The sequence below is a fragment of the Cheilinus undulatus genome, linkage group 19 (genome assembly GCF_018320785.1).
Source record: "Cheilinus undulatus linkage group 19, ASM1832078v1, whole genome shotgun sequence".
NCBI classification, from domain to species: domain Eukaryota; kingdom Metazoa; phylum Chordata; class Actinopteri; order Labriformes; family Labridae; genus Cheilinus; species Cheilinus undulatus.
In genome coordinates, this window is record NC_054883.1 from 19,398,169 (window position 1) to 19,418,752 (window position 20,584).

At 37.5% G+C, this 20,584-nt stretch overlaps 1 protein-coding gene across 1 annotated transcript; it reads right to left on the reverse strand.

Annotated features, from left to right (window-relative positions):
* Positions 1 to 5,269: 5,269 nt before the first annotated feature.
* Positions 5,270 to 19,594, reverse strand: LOC121527681. The gene is made up of 6 exons (XM_041814705.1): positions 19,497 to 19,594; positions 18,524 to 18,632; positions 12,585 to 12,749; positions 7,888 to 8,007; positions 7,552 to 7,630; positions 5,270 to 5,391 (listed from the first exon to the last, which is right to left on the reverse strand). Exons 1-6 carry the CDS (start codon positions 19,592 to 19,594, stop codon positions 5,300 to 5,302), a joined length of 663 nt encoding a protein of 220 aa, XP_041670639.1. The 3' UTR covers positions 5,270 to 5,299.
* Positions 19,595 to 20,584: the final 990 nt, after the last annotated feature.

Here is a 20,584-nt window from a genome sequence, read left to right on the forward strand (position 1 = left end):
TAAAACCTAATCATAAGTTAAACATTAACTATTACAGCTGTAAAAAGACTCTAATCTGCAGTGTAAATACCGATGCACCAGCACTGATGCACCCTGCTCTAAAAGGCAATAAGCAGTGAAACTCTGATTGACTTGGTAGATGTTATGTTGAAAACACATCAGATAATCTAGGCCAGTGATTGTCAACTGGCAGACCGGGGGCCACATCAGGCCCCCCTTATCTTCCTATTCTGGTCGGTCCCCAGAACATTATCAAATTTAGGACATGCAGAGGAAAACATACAGTGCTTGACAAATTTATTAGACCACCTGTCATATTTGTCTTAAAGACCATCCAGCATCACGAAGTTCTTTAATGCGAACTCTTTCATTTTCAGTGAGCTCTTCACGTTTTACCATTTTGAACAGGAAAGAGGGATTTCAAACTGAATCCACCCAAATTTGAGCTGGCTCACTGGGCTTCTCTGAGAAGTCAGAAATGAATCAAGCATAACATTCAACCACTAAAACTCATTTTTCTGTTCAGGAATGCAAGTAAATAACTATAATTTGACATAATCAAGAAATAATAATGTGCTTTACTCTTTTCCTTTTTTTTTTTTTGGTAAATTAGTAAATCTGAAAATTAATTGATAACAATAATAATTATATTTTAACATTAAAAATGTCATTTGGGTTAAAGAGCTTCTACATATTGGTGTATTAACCATTGCAGAAACATAAAAAATTATTTTGGTAATTACCAATGCTGTTAATTTAGGGCAGCTGTGGCATAAACCGTACTTCGGTTAGGGTTAGGGTGGTCTAATAAATTTGTTGAGCACTGTATGTTGGGGTATTTTTTGGTTGTTTTGTTGTTTTTACAGGGGGGCTGTAAAAACAACAGGGCTGTGGTGTAAAAATAGCAAAATGAAGACCATTATGCCCCCAAATCACTGCGTGCAACACAATAAGTAAAAATAAGGCCTTGATATTTTACGGTTACAGCACACAACATAATGGGTATCATTAAAGCTATTTTCATCATGAATTATCAAATATATATAAATGCATGGTATATAAGGTGAAGTCATGTTTTAGAGACATCCAGTTATGATAGAGTGCAGGTTGTCTACGATGTTACAGGTGCCTGCCAGTCAGTTGTTCAGCCCTGAGGAAAAGACACACTGAAGTCCACAATGCTCCAGCCACGATATGTGTGGGGGGGCAGGTCTTAATGATGGATGGCAAAGCCCAGCTGAGCATATTGCTCCCTTAATAAAAGCTGCCCTGCAATCCACAGGCAGCTAAGGGTGTATTTTCTCTCTTTGTCTCCCTCCACCCTCCTTACTCCACCATCATTTTTAAGAGCGAAAACTGGTTAAGGTGTCAGAAAGAATGATGCCCCTCGTCAGACTGTGACTCACCTCTGAGCGGTATCCACCACCATAATCCCACCAAGTGGCTCTCTGTTGGTGTGTGCACTTTTGTTTTTTGTTTTTACCAAGGGCCCTGAACAAACAAGAAAGACAGAGGACATCATCAAACTTTCACCTGGTGACTTCAGATTTAAAATGATGTTTCAATCTTTATTTAGCTTTTATAAGACGGGCTGAGGAAGAGCTAAAGCCTGAAAATAATGCATCAAGTTGTTGGTCAGGAAACAGGATGATGCTTTAATTTAAACTGTTGGGTTTGCTTTGAGCTGAGGTAGGATCACATGGTCCTTGCGTCAGATTGGCTGTAAATGTGTGCAGTTATGATGCTACTGTGTTTAACGTCAATTACTCACCAGGTTGCTGAAGTGTGTCTGCTATTGCTCACCATCATTTCTCTTTTCCCAGTCTTTCCGGATCTTTTGATTACACATCTCTCAGATCCGACTTAATCATTCTTCCATCGCTTTGCCATTTTCTTTGTTTGCATTTGTGACTTTTGCACATGCAGAGAGCTCTGTGCTCTCATTGGTCGATTTTGCTGACATGCCAGAACAATTCATAAAAAGCAGAAGGAAAATCAAACATGCTAGACTTTCAGTTTGGATGTAATGAGGCATCCCAGATATGACCTTGAATATTACATGGAATTAAAGGATCGTTTCCAGGGCTGACAGCTCCCAAAACCCTTTGACTGTCAGACCAGGCTGATTGTGCTTCTAACCGGTAGTCTGACCTTAGCTGTAGGGTTGTTAAGTTGCTGCTACAGCTTGCACATGGGCTATGCTAACTTTAAGAATATCAAAAGTTCAAATCTTAACCCAAAGTTGGTCAAAAGCATACTTTTAATTGAAATAGTTATATACTATCAACTGAATAAACCTTGAGGGTTAAGTGACCAAGTAGTGATGTATCCTTAACTCATAAGCCTGTGCTTCAGTACGGCTCTTAAATGTGAGCAACAGTTGCTAGCTCCCATTTGGGTGCCAGTTTCCTTCCCTCCATCCTTTGTCGTCATTCAATACATATTTTAAAAGACAAGCTTTATCTAAATGAAGAGCGGTTCAGGAGCCAGACAACCATCTCTACTGAGCTGAGATGGATTTCCTATCATAGTGAGAGAGGCTGGAGGTTGGTGAGATGGACATCGGCTGAGGAAACACATGTAAGATAAGAGTGTGCTAAAATGTGAAACAAAACTGCACGGAACCAAACAAGACTGCTTTGTAGAAATGGACCATGCTTGTGTGACATCACTCATCCAAGCTTAAGGCTTTTTAAATTCCTGGCTGCTGCTGTTTCTCTGTGGGTTTTTAACCCTCTTTGGAATGTTTTTCCTGTATATTTCTCTATTTTTGGAACACAAAAGTCACTTAAGAAATAAAAACTTTTATATTATCACACTTTGAATGATTGGCATAGTCATAAACAGCTCAAAACATGACCATTTTGGAAGAGTTTCTCTATGCAGAAATCATTAATTGTCTCCCAAGAGGAATTCGCCACTGCTGTGTGACGTCATCTGCAAAGAACCTTTGAATTTCTTAAACATCTTTTAAAAATCAGGTTGCATCAGATATGTGATTAAACTTTTCATGTGGTTTTATCTCCAACCATAATTGTTCATATGACAATGGCAGTTTTCACTTTATTTCCCAAGGAATACCTAACGCTTGAATTCCACATAGTCCATGTTCCATGCGGCTTACAAAGGGTTCTTTGTAAGCCGCAGCTTTGCCACAACTGACAGCATCCTCACCAACTGAGTCCATTTCTGACACTCAGCAATGCAGAGCTGAGAAGAGTCCAGAGTAGCTGGAGACGAGAAACACAAGATCACAGGATCTATGTTTGAGTGCACATCAGGATAGCAAGATCACACGTTCAGCTCTGAGTGCAAAATGAGAATAACCTGGATACAAGATAATAAATCTATGTATCATTTAGACCTTTTTCTCAGTTTTATTTATGAAATGTTGCTTATTCTGTCATGTTTGTGTAACATTGTTTTATATTAGGGTTGCTATACACCCCAGCTAAGGAGCAGATTTGATCTGACCAACAAGGTGCTTTGCAATACAATACAATACAAGAACTTTATTTATCCCTAAAGGGAAATTCATTTGTCTTGAGTCTCATCTGTTTGTGGTAGAATTATATACTCTTGTTGCTGATGGTATGAAAGATCTTGGGTTTTGGGGAGACAGAAAACTTTGAAAAACAATTACAAATTTTTTTTATCACTTGGGACAGTTGGGATAAAATACCAGCATAATTACCAATTATAGGCCATGATAGACCTGATTTGCATAAAACGTTGACACCAAGAACAAAAATATATATGTTAAAGGGGACATATTTTATCCGTTTAAGAAAAGTTTATTTTGGTCTGAGAGGTCCCCAAAACATGCCTGTGAAGTTTGTTGCTGAAAAAACACTCCAGTATTGGATTTTTGCACATCTAAAAACCACTCTGTTTCAGCCCTGCTCAGAATGAGCTGTTTCTGTGTCTGTGGCTCTATGTGTTACTGAGTTGTCTGACTCCACCCCTGACTCCGCCCCTCTGAGGAAATGGATGTCGCTTAATGAATGTTGCTCTCCTGATCCTTCTCTCAGCTGCCAGGTGGATTTTTCTGGTACTTGAGGGGGATTGTGGACGGGCCAGAGGCACATATTTTTGTTAGAAAAGCCTGAAAAAGTGATTTTTGCATAACATGTCCCCTTTAAGAAATAGAGCTTTTGATGCTCTGCCGGTGTTACAATCGTACTTGTTACCATTTTATCTGGTGTTAATGCCATTTTTTGTGTTTCTCTCATTTAAGACATATTTAATGAAAAAGTATTTTACTTTGCAAAGATGCTCCCTGGGTGAGTCAAGCAGCATGCTTTGACTTTGCATAGCTAAAACCCTCATATTGTATGGATGAATGCATTCATGACAGTGCATGTTGAATATACTAAAATTAGTTCAGAGGTAATTATTCCATAGCAGCATGACTCTGAATATGAGGGTGCAACAGCTTTATGCTATAAAGGAGGAGGCTGGGGTGGAGGACGGGAGGTTTTGCCAGCAGCATTCACAGTGCGGTGCATCATCATTAATACAAGCAGGGATTAGTGAGAAGGATGTCATATTTAAATACACCACCTATGGAACTTCTCAAGTAGTTCCAGTCAGAAAAAAAACATTTCACTGTTCCAAATACTGCGCTGCATAGACTCACAGAGGCAACCATTCTTCACTGCATCCTCCATGGATCACTGATAATTATTCACCTTGTCAGACATTAATCCTTCCTTAACTGATATTTGACGGTGGCTTATGGTTGTGCAAATTTCCACTACACACCCAGACTTTTCTCAAAGATAACATTTAAGAGCCTCTAAATCAGTGGTTCCTTAACTGGTGGGTCAGGACTCAAAAGTGGGTCACAAAGCCCTTTTCAGTGGGTCGCAGATGAGTGCCTGGGAAAAAAATTGCGCCAAATTGTCTATGAGACTTTATAATGCATACATATTTTTCATTGTCTTGTACTGTTTTAGGCCCAAGCTTTACTATTTTTTATTAAATAAATCTGACAACAAAAATCTCCAAAATTTGGGTTGTAATTCTCCTTGAGGAGTTGATGGTGGGTCCTGTGACTCAACCAGTTGAGAACCAGTGCTCTAAATAACACTGAAAGACCCATGTGCAAAAACATGACCAGTAGTTGTTCAGATTTTTTATTTTGTTACTTAAAACAAAAACACAAGCAGATGACTATATGCCAAAAAAAAGACAATCAAAACATTTGATTTTTCTGTATATAAACTCAAAATATTGTAGGTGAATACTGTTTATGGTGATTATTTTGATCTGCTTGACTATTCATCCTTTCAACAGGTCAGTAGATAGTGCAGTTAGCAGAGGAGCGCTCAGTACACAGGAAGTCACTGGTGACCTCTCTGTAACCTCTGGCTTCAGTTAGACCACTTCCTGTTGAAAAAAAATGACAAAAGAAACATTAAATTTAATTTATCAAAAGATAAATCACAGTTTATGAGGTAGAACCCCCACCTTCCCATGCACACACTCACACATCTGGAAAGTTCCAACATTTTGAGACAGTGTTTTGTTTCTTTTAATGGATAAATGTGCCATTAAAGTGACTGAATGTGAATGTGTCTCAGGTGATTGTAGTATAAAGGCACCTGTGTCTGGAAGGTCCAGTCACTGGTTAAGCAGTATTCCCGGCTACCATTACACCATAAAGACAAAAGAACACCAAGCAACTCAAGGAAAAGGTTTTTGAAAAGTTTAAGGCAGGGGATGAATACAAAATTTTCCAAGGGGCTAAAAGTCCCCAAGAGTTCAGCTAAATCAATCATCAAGAAATGGAAGGGATTTGGTGCGTGTGTAAATCTGTCTAGATCAGACTGTCCTTCAAAACTGAGTGAGCATGCAAGAAGGAGACTAGTGAGAGAGGCCACCAAGACACCTATGACTACTCTGAAGGAGTTGAGATGGGAGAGACTCTGCAGACAACAACTGTTGGCCAGGTTCTTCACCAGTCAAAGTTTTATGGAAGAGTGGCAAAGAGAAAGACACTGTCGAAGAAAACTCAACTTGAGTTTGCCGAAAGGCATGTGGGAGACTCCATGGTCATGTGGAAGGAAGTTCTTTGGTCTGATGAGACCAAAATGGTGCTTTTTCAGTCATCAGACATGTCGCTATGTTTTGTGAACACTGCACATCACCACTGTGAAGCACTGTGGTGGCAGCATCATTCTGTGGGAATGCTTCTCAGTCGGCCCTAAAAGCCTTGTAAAAATAGAGGGTAAAATAAATGTGGCAAATTATAGAAAAATCCTGGAGGACAATCTGATCCAGTCTGGAAGAGAACTATGGCTTCTAAGAAGATTTATTCACCAGCAAGACGATAACCTGAGGCATACAGGGAAAGCTACACAGAAATGGTTTAAGACTACAAGGGGAATGTCCTGGAGTGGCCGAGCCAAAGCTTGAGAAAAAAATCTACATTTTGAGTTTAAAAGGTCAAAATATTACTTAACATTTAAAATTGAGAACACAAAAGGTCAAAGTACGAAATAAAAGTCAAAGTAAGGAGCTAAAGGGTCAAAACATGAGAAAAAAATCAAAATTGTCAGTTTAAAACATCAAAATGTTACTTAAAAATGTAAAATTGATGATCTAAATGGTCAAAATATGAATTAAAAAGTCAAAACCAACACTTTGTGTCATAACTGTGAGATGCAAAATTAAGAATATAAAATGAAAACAGACTTTGTATCTAATTGTTTTAACTTTTTACATATTCTCATTTTTCTCATACTCTCACTTAAGGATATTTTAAATCATCAGGGTTAAGTTTACATTTTTTAAACTGAAGGATATCTGCAGACCTCATACCGGTGGGCCAGTTTAAATAAAAATATGATATGATCTGGTGGGCCGGGTATAACTGTACCACGGGCCGGATTTGGCCCTCGGGCCTTGAATTTGACACCCCTGAAATAGAGGATTTGTGTCTGGTCTTGAACAGGGATGTTCAGACCTGATCCCTGTGCAGCCTGACAGAGCTTGGGCAGATTTGCAAAGAAGGAGTAAAACTTCAGTGTCCAGAAGTGCAACCTTGACTGAGACCTATCCACACAGACTCAGTGCTGTGATTGCAGCCTAGGTGACTCTACTAAACAAACATGAAAAGCTGGAGAAATACCAAGGGCTAGAAAGAACAGCTAGAGAATATGTGGGGAGTGAAGGCGGTTGTGGTTCCAGTGTTGATCACAGCAACTGGGGCTGTATAGACGAGTATAGTGCAATACTTAGATGTATTTCTGTAGACATTGCATTCTAGTACTTTTATTTTGAAGGGTAAAGCAGACACATGACTAATGGAGCACACAAAAGAGACAGTTCAAATGAACCTGGGTCACTTTGAAAGTGTTGCAAGATTAGCACCTACAGCTTAGAGAATAGATGCGTTATTAGAGGACTTATCAGGCTGCATAGCTTTAAAGACTGTAATGATGTCAGTCTCACAGTAAACTGCAGTGTAGTCTATTTCAACAAGACTATCTGACATCCCCATTCCCATCCATTCCCTCAGCATTCAGGATAATTATCTAGGCCTACCATCCATCAGGTTGTAGAGGTTGCAGTAGTTTGTGCCATGGTCTCTGACTGCATACCAGGTCTCTGAGATGGACATGGCCTATGGATTGAAAATCACATTTTATCATTTTAAAAAAGAGTTCTGCACAGAAAGAGACGGCACATGAATAAAAACAGAACCGCCTAGGACATGACTTTACAAGAAATAAGCAGATATTGACAGAAATAGACACATAAAGGAAGCAGAACAGGTGGGAGAAAAGAGGAGAGAGGAGATTCATCGTGAGAGGATTCACTGTAGCCCGTACAGTTTTCAACATCTGTGAGATAATAAATTAGAGGAGTGTGAAAACCTACTGAAACGTGACAGCTACTGAAGAAGTGATAGGAGACCAGCCGGAAATTGATGTCATCCACATATCTCTTGAAGGGAGTGGTGTGTTTGGCTGCTATGAAATGGACGGAGGCAGACTTCAGCTGCAGAGAGAGAAAAATGAATGACATGAGCTCATTTACAGGTTGGAGTTTAGAGGATTAAACTTGAATTTACCAGGACCACTGAGATTAGAGATAGGAGGATGAAGCAGGCCTCAGGTCTAAATCTTCTTCCATAGACTCTCAAATTAAGACAACTAAGCCTTTATAAGGTATTAAAGTATAATTTCTAGCCAAAGTAAAATGTTAGCAGGAGGAAAAAAACAACAAATCTGTGATCAGCTGAAAAACCAGGGTTGGGAGTTCATGTCTACGGTCAGCAACAAATGGGACAATTTTAAGCCAGATTTTGGACCTGATTACATTTGACCCCAAAGTCCAGCCTGTTTGACTAGTGTGAGTGCTCCGTACTGTGTTCAAGCACAGTACACTCCCCTGCCCTTGCCATGCACGGACAGGGGAGCTGCTCATGCATGCACACAAGCACAGGTGAGCAGTGTGCAGACCCAGGCCTGCCGACAGAACTGAACCTATAAAACCCAGTCAACACTATGGAGGACTGAGAGTGCCAAAATGAAATATATAATTAATTAATTAATTAATTAAATGTGCCATTAATTAATTAAATATACCATGATTTAATTAAATGTGTCATGAATTAATTAAATGTGCCATGAATTAATTAAATGTATAAATCATGAATTAATTAAATGTGCCATGAATTAATTAGATGTGTAATATATGAATTAATTAAATGTGTCATGAATTAATTAAATGTGTCATGAATTAATTATATGTGTAATTTATGAATTAATTAAATTTGTCATGAATTAATTAAATGTGTAATTTATGAATTAATTAAATGTGTCATGAATTAATTAAATGTGTAATTTATGAATTAATTAAATGTGTAATTTATGAATTAATTAAATGTGTAATTTATGAATTAATTAAATGTGTCATGAATTGATTAAATTTGAATTACACATTTAATCAATTCATGACACATTCCCCACCTAACAAAAACACACACACACACACACACAGACAAACATGGCAGCAATCTAAGTTTGTGAACACTCTTTGGTCAGTATCTTGGTCAGGCAGAGCGGAAATAACTCCAAGAACTTCAGTAAATCTCTCTGCTTTGCTAGCCACATGCTCAGGGTCTGAAATTCCAGTGTCAACATTCTCTAACAGGACTAAAATATCTGTTATTAACTCACGGGAGAGCTCATGCAGGTCCTCAGTGATAGCTGCCATGTTTGTGTGTTAGTTTGTTTGGTGGGAAATGCCCCCATGTGGCAATCCTGCAGACCAAACCAATGGTTTGTGACTAATCAACGTTAGTCCCAGCCACTGAGTTTGATGGGAGAGGATGACAGATAAAATAAATCCATGATGCACTGCTGGGCTGGAGCAGGAACAATAAATTAATTAAATGTGTCATGAATTGATTAAATGTGTAATCCACATTTAATTAATTCATGACACATTTAATTAATTCATAAATTACACATTTAATTAATTCATAAATTACACATTTAATTAATTCATTACACATTTAATTTATTCATGACACATTTAATTAATTCATAAATAACACATTTAATTAATTCATGACACATTTAATTAATTCATAAATTACACATTTAATTAATTCATGACACATTTAATTAATTCATGATTTATACATTTAATTAATTCATGACACATTTAATTATTTCATAAATTACACATTTAATTAATTCATGGCACATTTAATTAATTCATGACACATTTAATTAATTCATGACACATATAATTAATTCATAAATTACACATTTAATTAATTCATGACACATTTAATTAATTCATAAATTACACATTTAATTAATTCATGACATATTTAATTATTTCATAAATTACACATTTAATTAATTCATGGCACATTTAATTAATATATGGCACATTTAATTAATTAAATGTGCCATTAATTAATTTATGACACATTTAATTAATTAATAGCACATTTATTTAATTAATGGCACATTTAATTAATCAATGAATTATATATTTCATTTTCGCACTCTCAGTCCTCCATACAACAGTCTCCCATACTGTGATTTATTGATGGTGTCATTGCATGTGTGTTGGATCATAGCATTAGGCTAACAGCTCCCTCATTATGGAGCTGAAAAGTGTGTCAAGATATTATTGAGTTCTGATGTTCGTATAATTTATTCATGCTACTTTTTAACCTGTTTTAGCAGTTTTTCCATCCATTACTGCAGCTTCTTTTTGCCACTTCTTTGCCCATTTTTGACATTTTTCACCACTTTTTTTAAACCACTCTTTGCCCTTTTTTGCCGCTTCGCCCACTTCTACAACATTTTTTGCAACCCACCCAGCCCCACATTTTTTGCATTTTTGTATTTTTTGCACATTCTTTCCCAACTTTTAGCCATTTTGCCACATGTTGCTGATTTTCACCTTTTTTTTTTTTGGCTGTTTTATGTCCTTTGTTGCAGTTTTTGCTCACTTATGCCACTTTTCTTGCCTATATTTTCATCCCCCCTTTCTTGCCTTTTTTTTGTCACTTTTTGAACATTCTTGCATTTTTTAACCCTATTTGCCCATCCTTACCACTTCTTTCAGCCTCCTTACTCCCTCTAGATAACACCCCACCCTTTTTTCTCCTGTTTCTGCCAGTTTTTGAATTTTTTTGACGCTTTTATTTTTTGCTTCTTTTAACCCACTAGTGCAACATCTTTTTGCACCTTTTTCACACATTTTAATTGACCTTTTTATTCCCATGTTTTGGCCATTTATCTTACTTTTTGCCACTTTTTGCTCACTTATGCAACAGCCCCCCCCCCCCACACACACACACATTTTGCGGATTTTTATCAATTCTTTGCCACTTCTTCTTTGAGTTTTCTCCAGTATTTGCCAATTTTTAAAGCAACTTTTTGCAATTGCTGTTATTTTGACACTTTATGCCCATATAAGCAGTTTCTTCACCTATTTTGCCATTTTTTGGTACTTTTCACCCACTAATGCAGTAACTTTGCATTAGTGGGTGAAAAACTTGCCACATTTCATCTGTTTTTAGCCACCTGCTGTGCCATTTTTCGCCCATTATTGCCACCTCTTGCCCATTTTATGCCACTGTATGCCCATTTTTGCCCCTTTTTACAATTTCCAACCTATTTTTGCCACTAATCATCCAATTATGAATATTTTTTGCCACTATTTGCCCATTTTTACCTCTCCTTTTTGCCACCCTGACCCATTTCAACTTCACTGACTTTCCCCCCACTTTTCGCTCCTTTTACAACTTCCATTTTCCAACTTTTCACTATCTTCTGCCACTTTTTGCCCTTTATTATCACTTCTAAACCATTTGTGCCATTTTTTTGAACTTTCAACCCAATTTTACCTCTTTTCACTTATTTTTTAAATCTCTTTTCACAATCTCTTTTCCTTCTTTTCCCCCCAAATATGTCTCAGATTCTTTTACTGTATTTTCTGGCATCCTGACTTTTTTGCACATTATGGCCACGCTACGATAAAAACAGAGTGCAAGGATTTGCAGATCTCATATACACATGGTTCTTATCAAACAGAAACAGGATGGACTTTCTGAGACATGCATTTTGTTTTTGGACATTTTCAAAAAGTTCATGAGTAGTACAGAATATACATCATACTTTGTCTTTTATTTGGTTTGTTTCATGTTTTTATTGTTAAAACACAATGATAACTTCATCCGTGTCAAACACGTCTTCGATTGCGTCCTCCTTATGACCCACCACCTTCACCGGAAATACCCTTAAAGGACGATTTTGAATGATGAAAGAACTTCGGAACATTCCATCATCAGGATGTGTTCCAGAATGTTGTCTCTGATGCCACCGCTTATCACAGGCTGTGATATTTGTAGTGTACGCTCAGATTTACTGGAATTCATTTCACCTGTGACACTCAGGATCGTCGATGGTCAGAAACCTCCAGACTCTTGGATTACTGAACTGCAATAATTTCCACCATGGTTCTCCAGGACAAATCCAAGAGGCCAACCTCTCCAAACGAAATGACTGCAGAACCAGAGAAGTATTACTTCATCACGTTTTTTGAAGCGGAGGAGGTGCCACTGCCAGAGGATGCAAATATAGAAAAGCAGGATCAAGACCCTCCCCGGGACGTCGCCTGGCCTCCAAACACCCCATCTCCACCCCGTGAGGAGGAGCAGCCACAGAGACCTGATGAACGTCAACCTGTGGCAACAATACTGGCCAACAACCTCAACAAATTTTATCTCTTGAGGTCTCTCGAGACTCCTCTACCTGAGGACTATGATTTTATAGTTGAAGAGCTGGCTGATTTGTTTGCCAAAAAGTGCAGGATCCACTCAACTGCCTGCATATTCCCAGCATTGGAGGAAGACACCTCCTGTCTGATGCCTCTGTATGTGTTGGCAGAGATCCCTCTGCCAAGCAAAATCAAGGAGGACATTCAGTTTGCCAGGGAGAACATGTTCCCTGACCTGAAAGTCTTTGAACATCCCTCTCTCGAACACCAGATGTTTGCTGTTACATCACAGTACTTCTGCTGGAGGTCTCGGGGGATTCCCTTACCTCCAAGTCCATCAGAGGAAGAGCTGGATTACTGCAATCTGAGGAGGATTCAGGACCCACCAAAGCCAGGATGCCGAAAAAGAAAAAGGCTTCAGGAAGACCAAGAAAGTCCTTGGAAGCAGCCACGGTTCCAGGAGGAGACAGAGTCCTCACATTTAGAGCAGACTTGGAACGAGGACAAACACAGAGATTCCTGGAAAGAGAGTTGGTTTCCTATCAGGGATCAAGCCTCAGAGACAGATCCATCACCTCCACCTGTACTCCCGCTAAAGGTGGTGGGTCATAAGGGGGGCGCCATCGAAGATGTGTTTGACTCAGATGAATTTATCATTGTGTTTTAACAATAAAAACATGAAATGAACAAAATAAAAGACTAAGTATGATGCATATTCTGTATTACTCATTAATGTGGCATGTTTAAAAGTGATGTGATTACAGAATCTGTAAATCTGACAGCTGATCCTCCAAACATTAAGAGGAGTTGTTGAATTTTTCACATTTCCAAGCTCAAAACAAGGAGGAGAGATTTCAGATATAAATCAGTGTTGAAGACTGCAGGAACAACTGCAGCAGCCAACTTTAACTTTACGGCTCCAACACTGAAGGCCGCAATCAAACATCTTTAGATTAAACTACAGTACATACAACTGTTCATCGTGATCATGTGTGTAGCTAGAGACACTCAAAAGAAGAATATGGCCCAAAAGTTGGATAAATCAGGCTTGTTTGCTTTACGCCATTTGATTTTGACTTGAATTTTGAATTTTTGTGTATTTGCATGTGACAAAACATGCACAGATGCAATAATACAACCCCCATACCAAAAAAGTTGGGACACCATCCAAAATGTAAATAGAACAGAATACAATGATTTGCAATGATCTCATAAACCCATATTTTATTCATAGTAGAACATAAACAACGTATCCAATGTTGAACCTGAGCAACTTAACATTACATGAAAAATATGAGCTCATTTTGATTTAAGCAACACATGTCAAAAAAGTTGGGATGGTGCAACAAAAGTAGGTGGTTCCAATGAAACAGCTGTATGAGCTTTTTGCAACTTATTCAGTTAACTGACAACAGGTCAGTAACATGGCAGGGTATAAAAGGATTCTCTCAGAATTAAAGATGAGCAGAAATGTCTAAAAATTTCAGAGCAATTTTAGAAAAATGTTACTTTAATTGTAAAATTGCATAGACTTTGAAAATCACACCATCTTTCAGCAGTGGTTCTCCACCTGCTTCTTGGATTTAAGTTTTTTGGAAAGGAAATGAAAATTGCTTTGTAGAATTTCTCTCTGAAAACTGAATAACTTTCAGCGTCAAGATTTGTGCTAACTTTTAAGTTAACTTAACTCTTAGGGGTCCATAATCACACTGATTTCATCATGTGCTACTTTTGTCACATGACAGCATGAAAAGAAAGCCAAATTTTGCATCGCAATCACTTCATGTGGAAAGCACGATCTTTAAGCTTTCTTTCAGTTTTTGTTTGATGTCAATAGGCCAAGTAAAACAAGAAATATGATCATTTTAATTTGATATAAAAATCAATTTTACACATAGGGGACAGTGGACCGTGCTGTACAGGACTGGCATTGGTATTTTTTCATAATTTCAGCATATTATAATTTCTTTATAAAAATGACAATAAATTGTTTTAAATAACGAATTTTTAAAAATCAATTTTGTGAGGTGTTGTGTTTTGTGGAGGCTCTATATCTAATACAGTTAAATAAACTTTAAAAAAAAATTATAGTTTTCATTTTGTAAAGTTGAGGTAGTGCTGCAAAAGATTATACCAAACATGTGCATGGTATACATTTTCTGATCGGTTTATTTGTCAAAATAACATTAACAAGATGGCAAAATAGCCAGTGGACCTCAAAGGGTGAAGGTCATTTTCCTGAAAAGGTGAAGGACTTTTCCTGGATTTTTTGCAGTTTTCTTTTGACAGTTCCCCACAGACTTTTGGCACTCCTCTCTGGGACTTTTTCCACTTAATCTAAGAAAATTTCACAAGAAACAAGGGACGTCAGGACTTTCACCGAAAACTTTCATCAATCTTCACCCAGAATATTTTATTTAGTCTCCATACTTTGTCACGTTTCTCTCTCTATGGTCATAACAGCACCATCTTTTATTATATACATTTTATTGATTGACAAATATATCAGATTTTTGCCACAACTTCTTATTATAGGGCTTGTGGTTGGTCCCAAGGCTAGACCAGTTGAGAACCACTGATCTATAGTAAATAATATCATCATAAGATTCAGAGAATCCTACAGATCTCTACAGCTTCAGACTCTCAGGCAGCACTGCATTAAAAACAGGCATGATTCTGAACTGGAAATCACTGCATGGGCTCAGGAATACCTCCTGAAATCATTGTCTGTCTACACCACAGGTGTCAAACTCAAGGCCCGGGGGCCAAATCCGGCCTGTGGAACAGTTAAATCCAGCCCACAAAATGATCTCATATTTCTGTTATAACTGGACCATCAGTATGAGGTCTGCAGATTTCCTCAAGTATAAAAATGTGAACTTATCGTTGATGATTTAAGATATCCTTGTTAAGTCAAAAAATTTAACAAAGTAAGGAGTAAAAATATTTAGATAAGAAGTCAGGAATGTGGGAAAAGAAATAAATTTCTGTTCTAATTTCACATTTTCAATTCAGCATCTCACAATTAGGACTAAAACTTAGGATTCTGACTTTTAATTTCATACTTTGAGCATTTAAACTCATAATTTTGACTTCTCATGTAATAGTTTGAGCTTTAAGATTCTAATTTTTAAGTCATATTTTGATCATTTTAACCAATTACTTTGTATTTTACCTCATATTTTCAACTCCAACCTTTGACTTCATAATCCCATAGTTTGACCTCTTAGACTCACAATTTTAAAATTTGGAACCATATTTTGACTTTTAATTTCATGATTACAGATTTAATTTCATATTTTGACCTTTTAAACTGATGATTTTGACTTTCTTTCTAATATATTGCCATTCAAAAAAAAAACATTATTTTTCAATTTCATTTTTTTTATGTTTTGACTTTTTGAACTAATAAATTTACTTGTCTCAGATTGTCAGCCTTTAAACTTATCTTTTAACTTTTAAATTGTCAAAATTGTTTATCATCAATGCTAAGTTTATTTAATTTTTTTTTTTCATATTTTATTAAGGGTAAAGCAAGGTTGACAGTTTAATGGTTAAAAAGGTGACCTTGTTAGGCCCTCAGGTTAGGCCTGAATCCAGAATCTGGCCCCTGCTATGATTGAGTTTGACAGCCCAGGTCCACACAGTCAGCTGTGCCATCCATAAATGCAAGTTAAAGCTGGATCATGCAAAGAAGAAGCCATGTGTGAACAAGATCCAGAAACACAGCTGTCTTCTCTGCGCATTTAAAATGGACTGAGGCAGAATGGAAAACTGTTCTGTGGTCAGATGAATCAGAATTTGACATTATTTTTGGAAAACACAGATACTGTGTCCTGCAGACCAAATAGGAGACTGAATCCAAATGTATTCATTGAGTTTACTAACCATACCTTTCCCTAATTAGAATAACTGGTATCTAAGTAAAAGGTGATAAACAGGCGACTCTCTCTCTTTTAAATAAAATTTGAATAACACCCTACACATCCTATCCTATACACCTGTTGGCACAAGTTTGCAGTACATCTACCCATACCACCCAGTTACAGGTATGATCATTAATATCAATATCATTATTAAAACCCATCCTGTCATCATTATAAGTTAGGGCACATATGGGGATTAACATCAAAACTAAAAGAGCCTGGAAGTTTATCTAACACAGTGATTCAATCACAAGCTGCCTGCTATAAGCTGTGCTGTTTTAAGTGAAAATGAATGGGAATTATCATGTTAAACCTTGATAATGTCCCAGCCAATAAAAAGGGGGCAGACCAAGACCCTGGCCTTAATACAGGGCCTGGCTGCAAATTAACTACTAGCTTTTATTTCAGGATTTACTGTAACTGATCCAGCCGTTCCTCTTTGAGATTATTTTGAACAATGTTGGAGTTACAGCATTGATCATCAACTGGCGGCCCGGGGACCATATCAGGCCCCCAAAGCCTCCTGACTGGCCCCAGAAAAACATTAAATTCATAGATGGAGGAAAGGATGATGTTTTGGTTTTAAGAGTATTTGGTTTTTGGCTTTTAATGTCTGCAGCTGTTAAATCAATCCCACAAACATTTAATATTGAAATAGTTTTAGAATGACTTAACATTTGATCTGTTTTTACAGAAATTTACTTTCAAAATTAGTAGATATTTTAAAAAAGGGTTAAGGTTGGCAGAAGTGCTGCAAAAATGACCAGATAAAGTGGTGAAAAGGGGTTAGAGGGTAGCAAAAATGGGTGATGTGGAATGGCACAAAGGGACAAAAATTGGCAGAAAAAATTGTGAAAAGAGGTTGAAATGTGGCAAAATTGGTGAAAGAGGAAAAAGGGGGCAAAAAGTATCAAAAATTGGTTGCAAATGAAAAAAAATGGTGCAAAAAAGTAATGAAAAGGGGTTAAAAAGTGGCAAAAATAGAAGAAAAAGTGGCAAAATTATAAGAGTGGCACAAAGAGGATAAAACATGCAGGAAAAGTGGTTTTCAATGAGTCACAAAATGACAAAAAAAAAATAAAAATAATTGGTTAGCGAGGCAAAAAGTAACAAAAATGGCAAAAATTGGTTTTGAAGTAGCAAAAATCATAGAGAGAATGTAAATACAAGGGGTTAAAAAGTGGCAAATATAGAAGAAAAGTGGCAAAGAGTGCCACAGAGGGGATAAAATATGTAGAAAAAGTGGTTCAAAAGGGGTTAAAATCTTGGAAAAATTGGATAAAAGAGGCAAAAAGGGGCAAAGTACCAAAAAGGGGTTAAAAGTGTCAAAAATGACTTAATTCTTGTACTCAATCACAATTGGGGAGGGACCATTCTCTGGGATTATCAAGGGCGCAGCCAATTCTGGGCAGGCCTGTCTCCTTGTGGCCTACTGCATTATAAATAATAGGGAGATATAGCTATGGATCTCACTGGTAATGTCTCCAAATGCCCTGCGCTTTGAAAGAAAATACAAATACTACTACAAAAATATTTCAAATAGACCAAAATATTAATTAAATCTTTGTGTATTTGAAAGCGTTCTTGACAGAGTTTCTGTCAAGACTAAATCTGGCCCTAGTGCAAATGTACTTGATGACCTCTGAGTTATAGAGAGAAGTGTCTGACCAAAATGGCTAAAAATAATGCCAAAATGAGTCATTAAAGTTGTAGTTATGTTCCCTGTGTTGTTCTTCAAATTACGTTTGGCCTGGCTTTTTGTAAACAAAGTGGTTTAATGATGTATTTACAAGAAGTAACCACACTCCGACCTATTCAAGTCTGGAGTAATGTGAGTGCAGGCCAACAGGGTGGCTGGTGAAGGGGACAATCCTGGGTTAGCACAGTACAGGTCCTCTAAGTCTAGTGAGTAATACCTCAGTGTAGGATATTACCTCATGTTCACAGCATTGCAGGCTGTGGGACGGATTCTATTCCCCATGTGGACCCCCAGTCCCAAACTATGATGCAATGCAGGCTGTATGTATGACTTTCTAACCACCAAAACTGTTTAGATTAATTTAAATTCAACTGTAAAAGTCTGTTTTTTTGTGTTATGTTAAAGTAGAAACCCAGTAAGATGTGGATCACCTTCCGGGTTTTGTCTCTTTGTGGTGGTACCCTATACCTCTCATCTCTCCCTACATTTATCAGATGACTGATGATGAGGTCTTCTGCGTGGATCAAATTGATGGACAAGCTGACAACACTTGATTAAAACCAGCATCGTCCAGCTGCTTTCAGAGCTGAAAAGTCTTTTTTCAATCTAAAGTTAATGTGAAATATACACCCACACACACCTTGTAGAGGCACTTCTGTCCCCCCATGGTGCAGCCAGTCATGGTTCTCCACTTCTTAATCTGAGAGACGAGGGATTCATAAACCACTTTGCATGGTATCCCAAAGTACCTACAAAAGATAAAACATAGATGCACGGTCAGTGAATAAGGGTTCATGTCAGTACTCAGGCTGTTTTCTAAAAACTGGAGTGGATATCTTACAGGAAATGGTGCTATCTAGTGGACAAACTGAAATTAAGGAGACTCACACTACAGCTCAGCAGTATTTAACCCATAAATATCGTTTGGATCATATATTTTTAATTTTCTTTTTTTTTGTGTCTTTATTTGATAGAGCAGGAAAGTGGATAGAGTCAGAAACAGGGACTAGAAAGTGGGGAGAGACATACGGGAAAGGGCCACAGGCCAGATTCATACCTGGGCCACCCATGTACATGGGACAGGCTGTAAACCACTAGGCCATCTGCAGCCCTTGTTTGGATCATATTTGACCCTTGTTGACATTTGACAGCAGTAAAAACATCCTAAATGTCATTTTACCCTCAGATTTGATGACTTTCCTTGAAGTGACCCAAAATTTACAAAAATAGAGCAGTCTGCTAGCATAGTGACTGACATGAACACCCAAGCCTAGAGAGAATAAAATCACCTGATATGGTTGAACATAACTTCACACAACGGTAATTTTAGGTCTTTAGTTGTATACAAACAATAAAATTGAATAATTACAGTGAAAAGTGAAGAGCCCTATTGTGTCTCACCCCTGGCAGGTATTTCACATTGCTGTAAAAACTAACACTAAAAATAATAACAACTAAACTAAAACACAGCAGTAAAAACTAATTAAAACTAAACTGATATTTAAAATGGTAGTTAAAGCTAAAAAACTTAAAAAAAAAAAAAAAGAAAAGAAAACTCATGAAAAATTCCAAACAATTATAACCTTGGTGTGAACAAAAGAATGAAAGCATACCATTCAACTTTGCACTGGGCATGAAGAGGTCCTGCACGACACAGCTCAAAGGTACCAACAGCCAGGATCGCTGCACAGAACCATCCAACTGGAGCCATTGTGATCAATCTGCTTCAAGAAGGTTCACTTTGGACGAACACTGACAAAACTTCTGGGACTCACAGACAAGAAACAAGCTCTAAAGTCACAGGATGATCATGTGCTGAACGAAACAGCCTAAATTAAATTTAACCCTAAGGAGGAGACAATGAAGGGAGGCTTCCCAGAGATCTGGTGTGCAGAGACACCTGGAGGCATTCGGTGATACTGCAGGAGAGACTGACCTAAATCATGAAAATTATCAATAACTCATGATGACTGAAACACTTCAGTTAATGCAGTCGGGCTTAAGATACTGTTAGTATGTGCATAATTGACAGAAAACATCAGATCTGCTGGTAGATGATTTTTTAAATCAAGGCTGAAGACTCCCTTATTCACACCTGCCTTTCAGAGAATGGTTTGATAAACTTTAAGCACTCTAAAAACCTGAATTAACCCTCGACTCTATCCTATGAGCTCTTTTGTAAAATGTCTCTAATGTCTAGCTCTGTGTGACGTCTGTGAGGTGACTGTCAAAGCCTTTCTCTTGGTGCATCTTAAAATTACATGATCTACAGTTTCCTGTAGCATGTTTGCCTTTCATTTTAGGTGTGCTGTTCAGCCCTGTGTGCCCAAATCTCATTTTCAAAAAAAAATGTCCTTTCTTTTTTGTCTCTGTAAATTTTCCTCTTTTCACCTACTTTTCTTTGAATGCTCCTGCAACATCTACCCTCCTCTCCTTCATCCCAGTCTTTCTCCTATTTCTTTTTCAATTCTGACTTGATTATACATTTCTATTTAGAGTCGTTATGATTCTGATACCAGTATCAGAAATATGTCCTATATTGCTTAAAATACAGGTATTGGTATGGACAAGTACACGTTTATGCACTGAGCCGATACTGTTTGGTTTAGCTTTATTTTTGGGTTTAAAATGTTTCCGTGCATCTTTGTGTGAGTGTGGGTAACAAAAATATTTCGTACTCCTCTTATTTTGTGACTCCCAA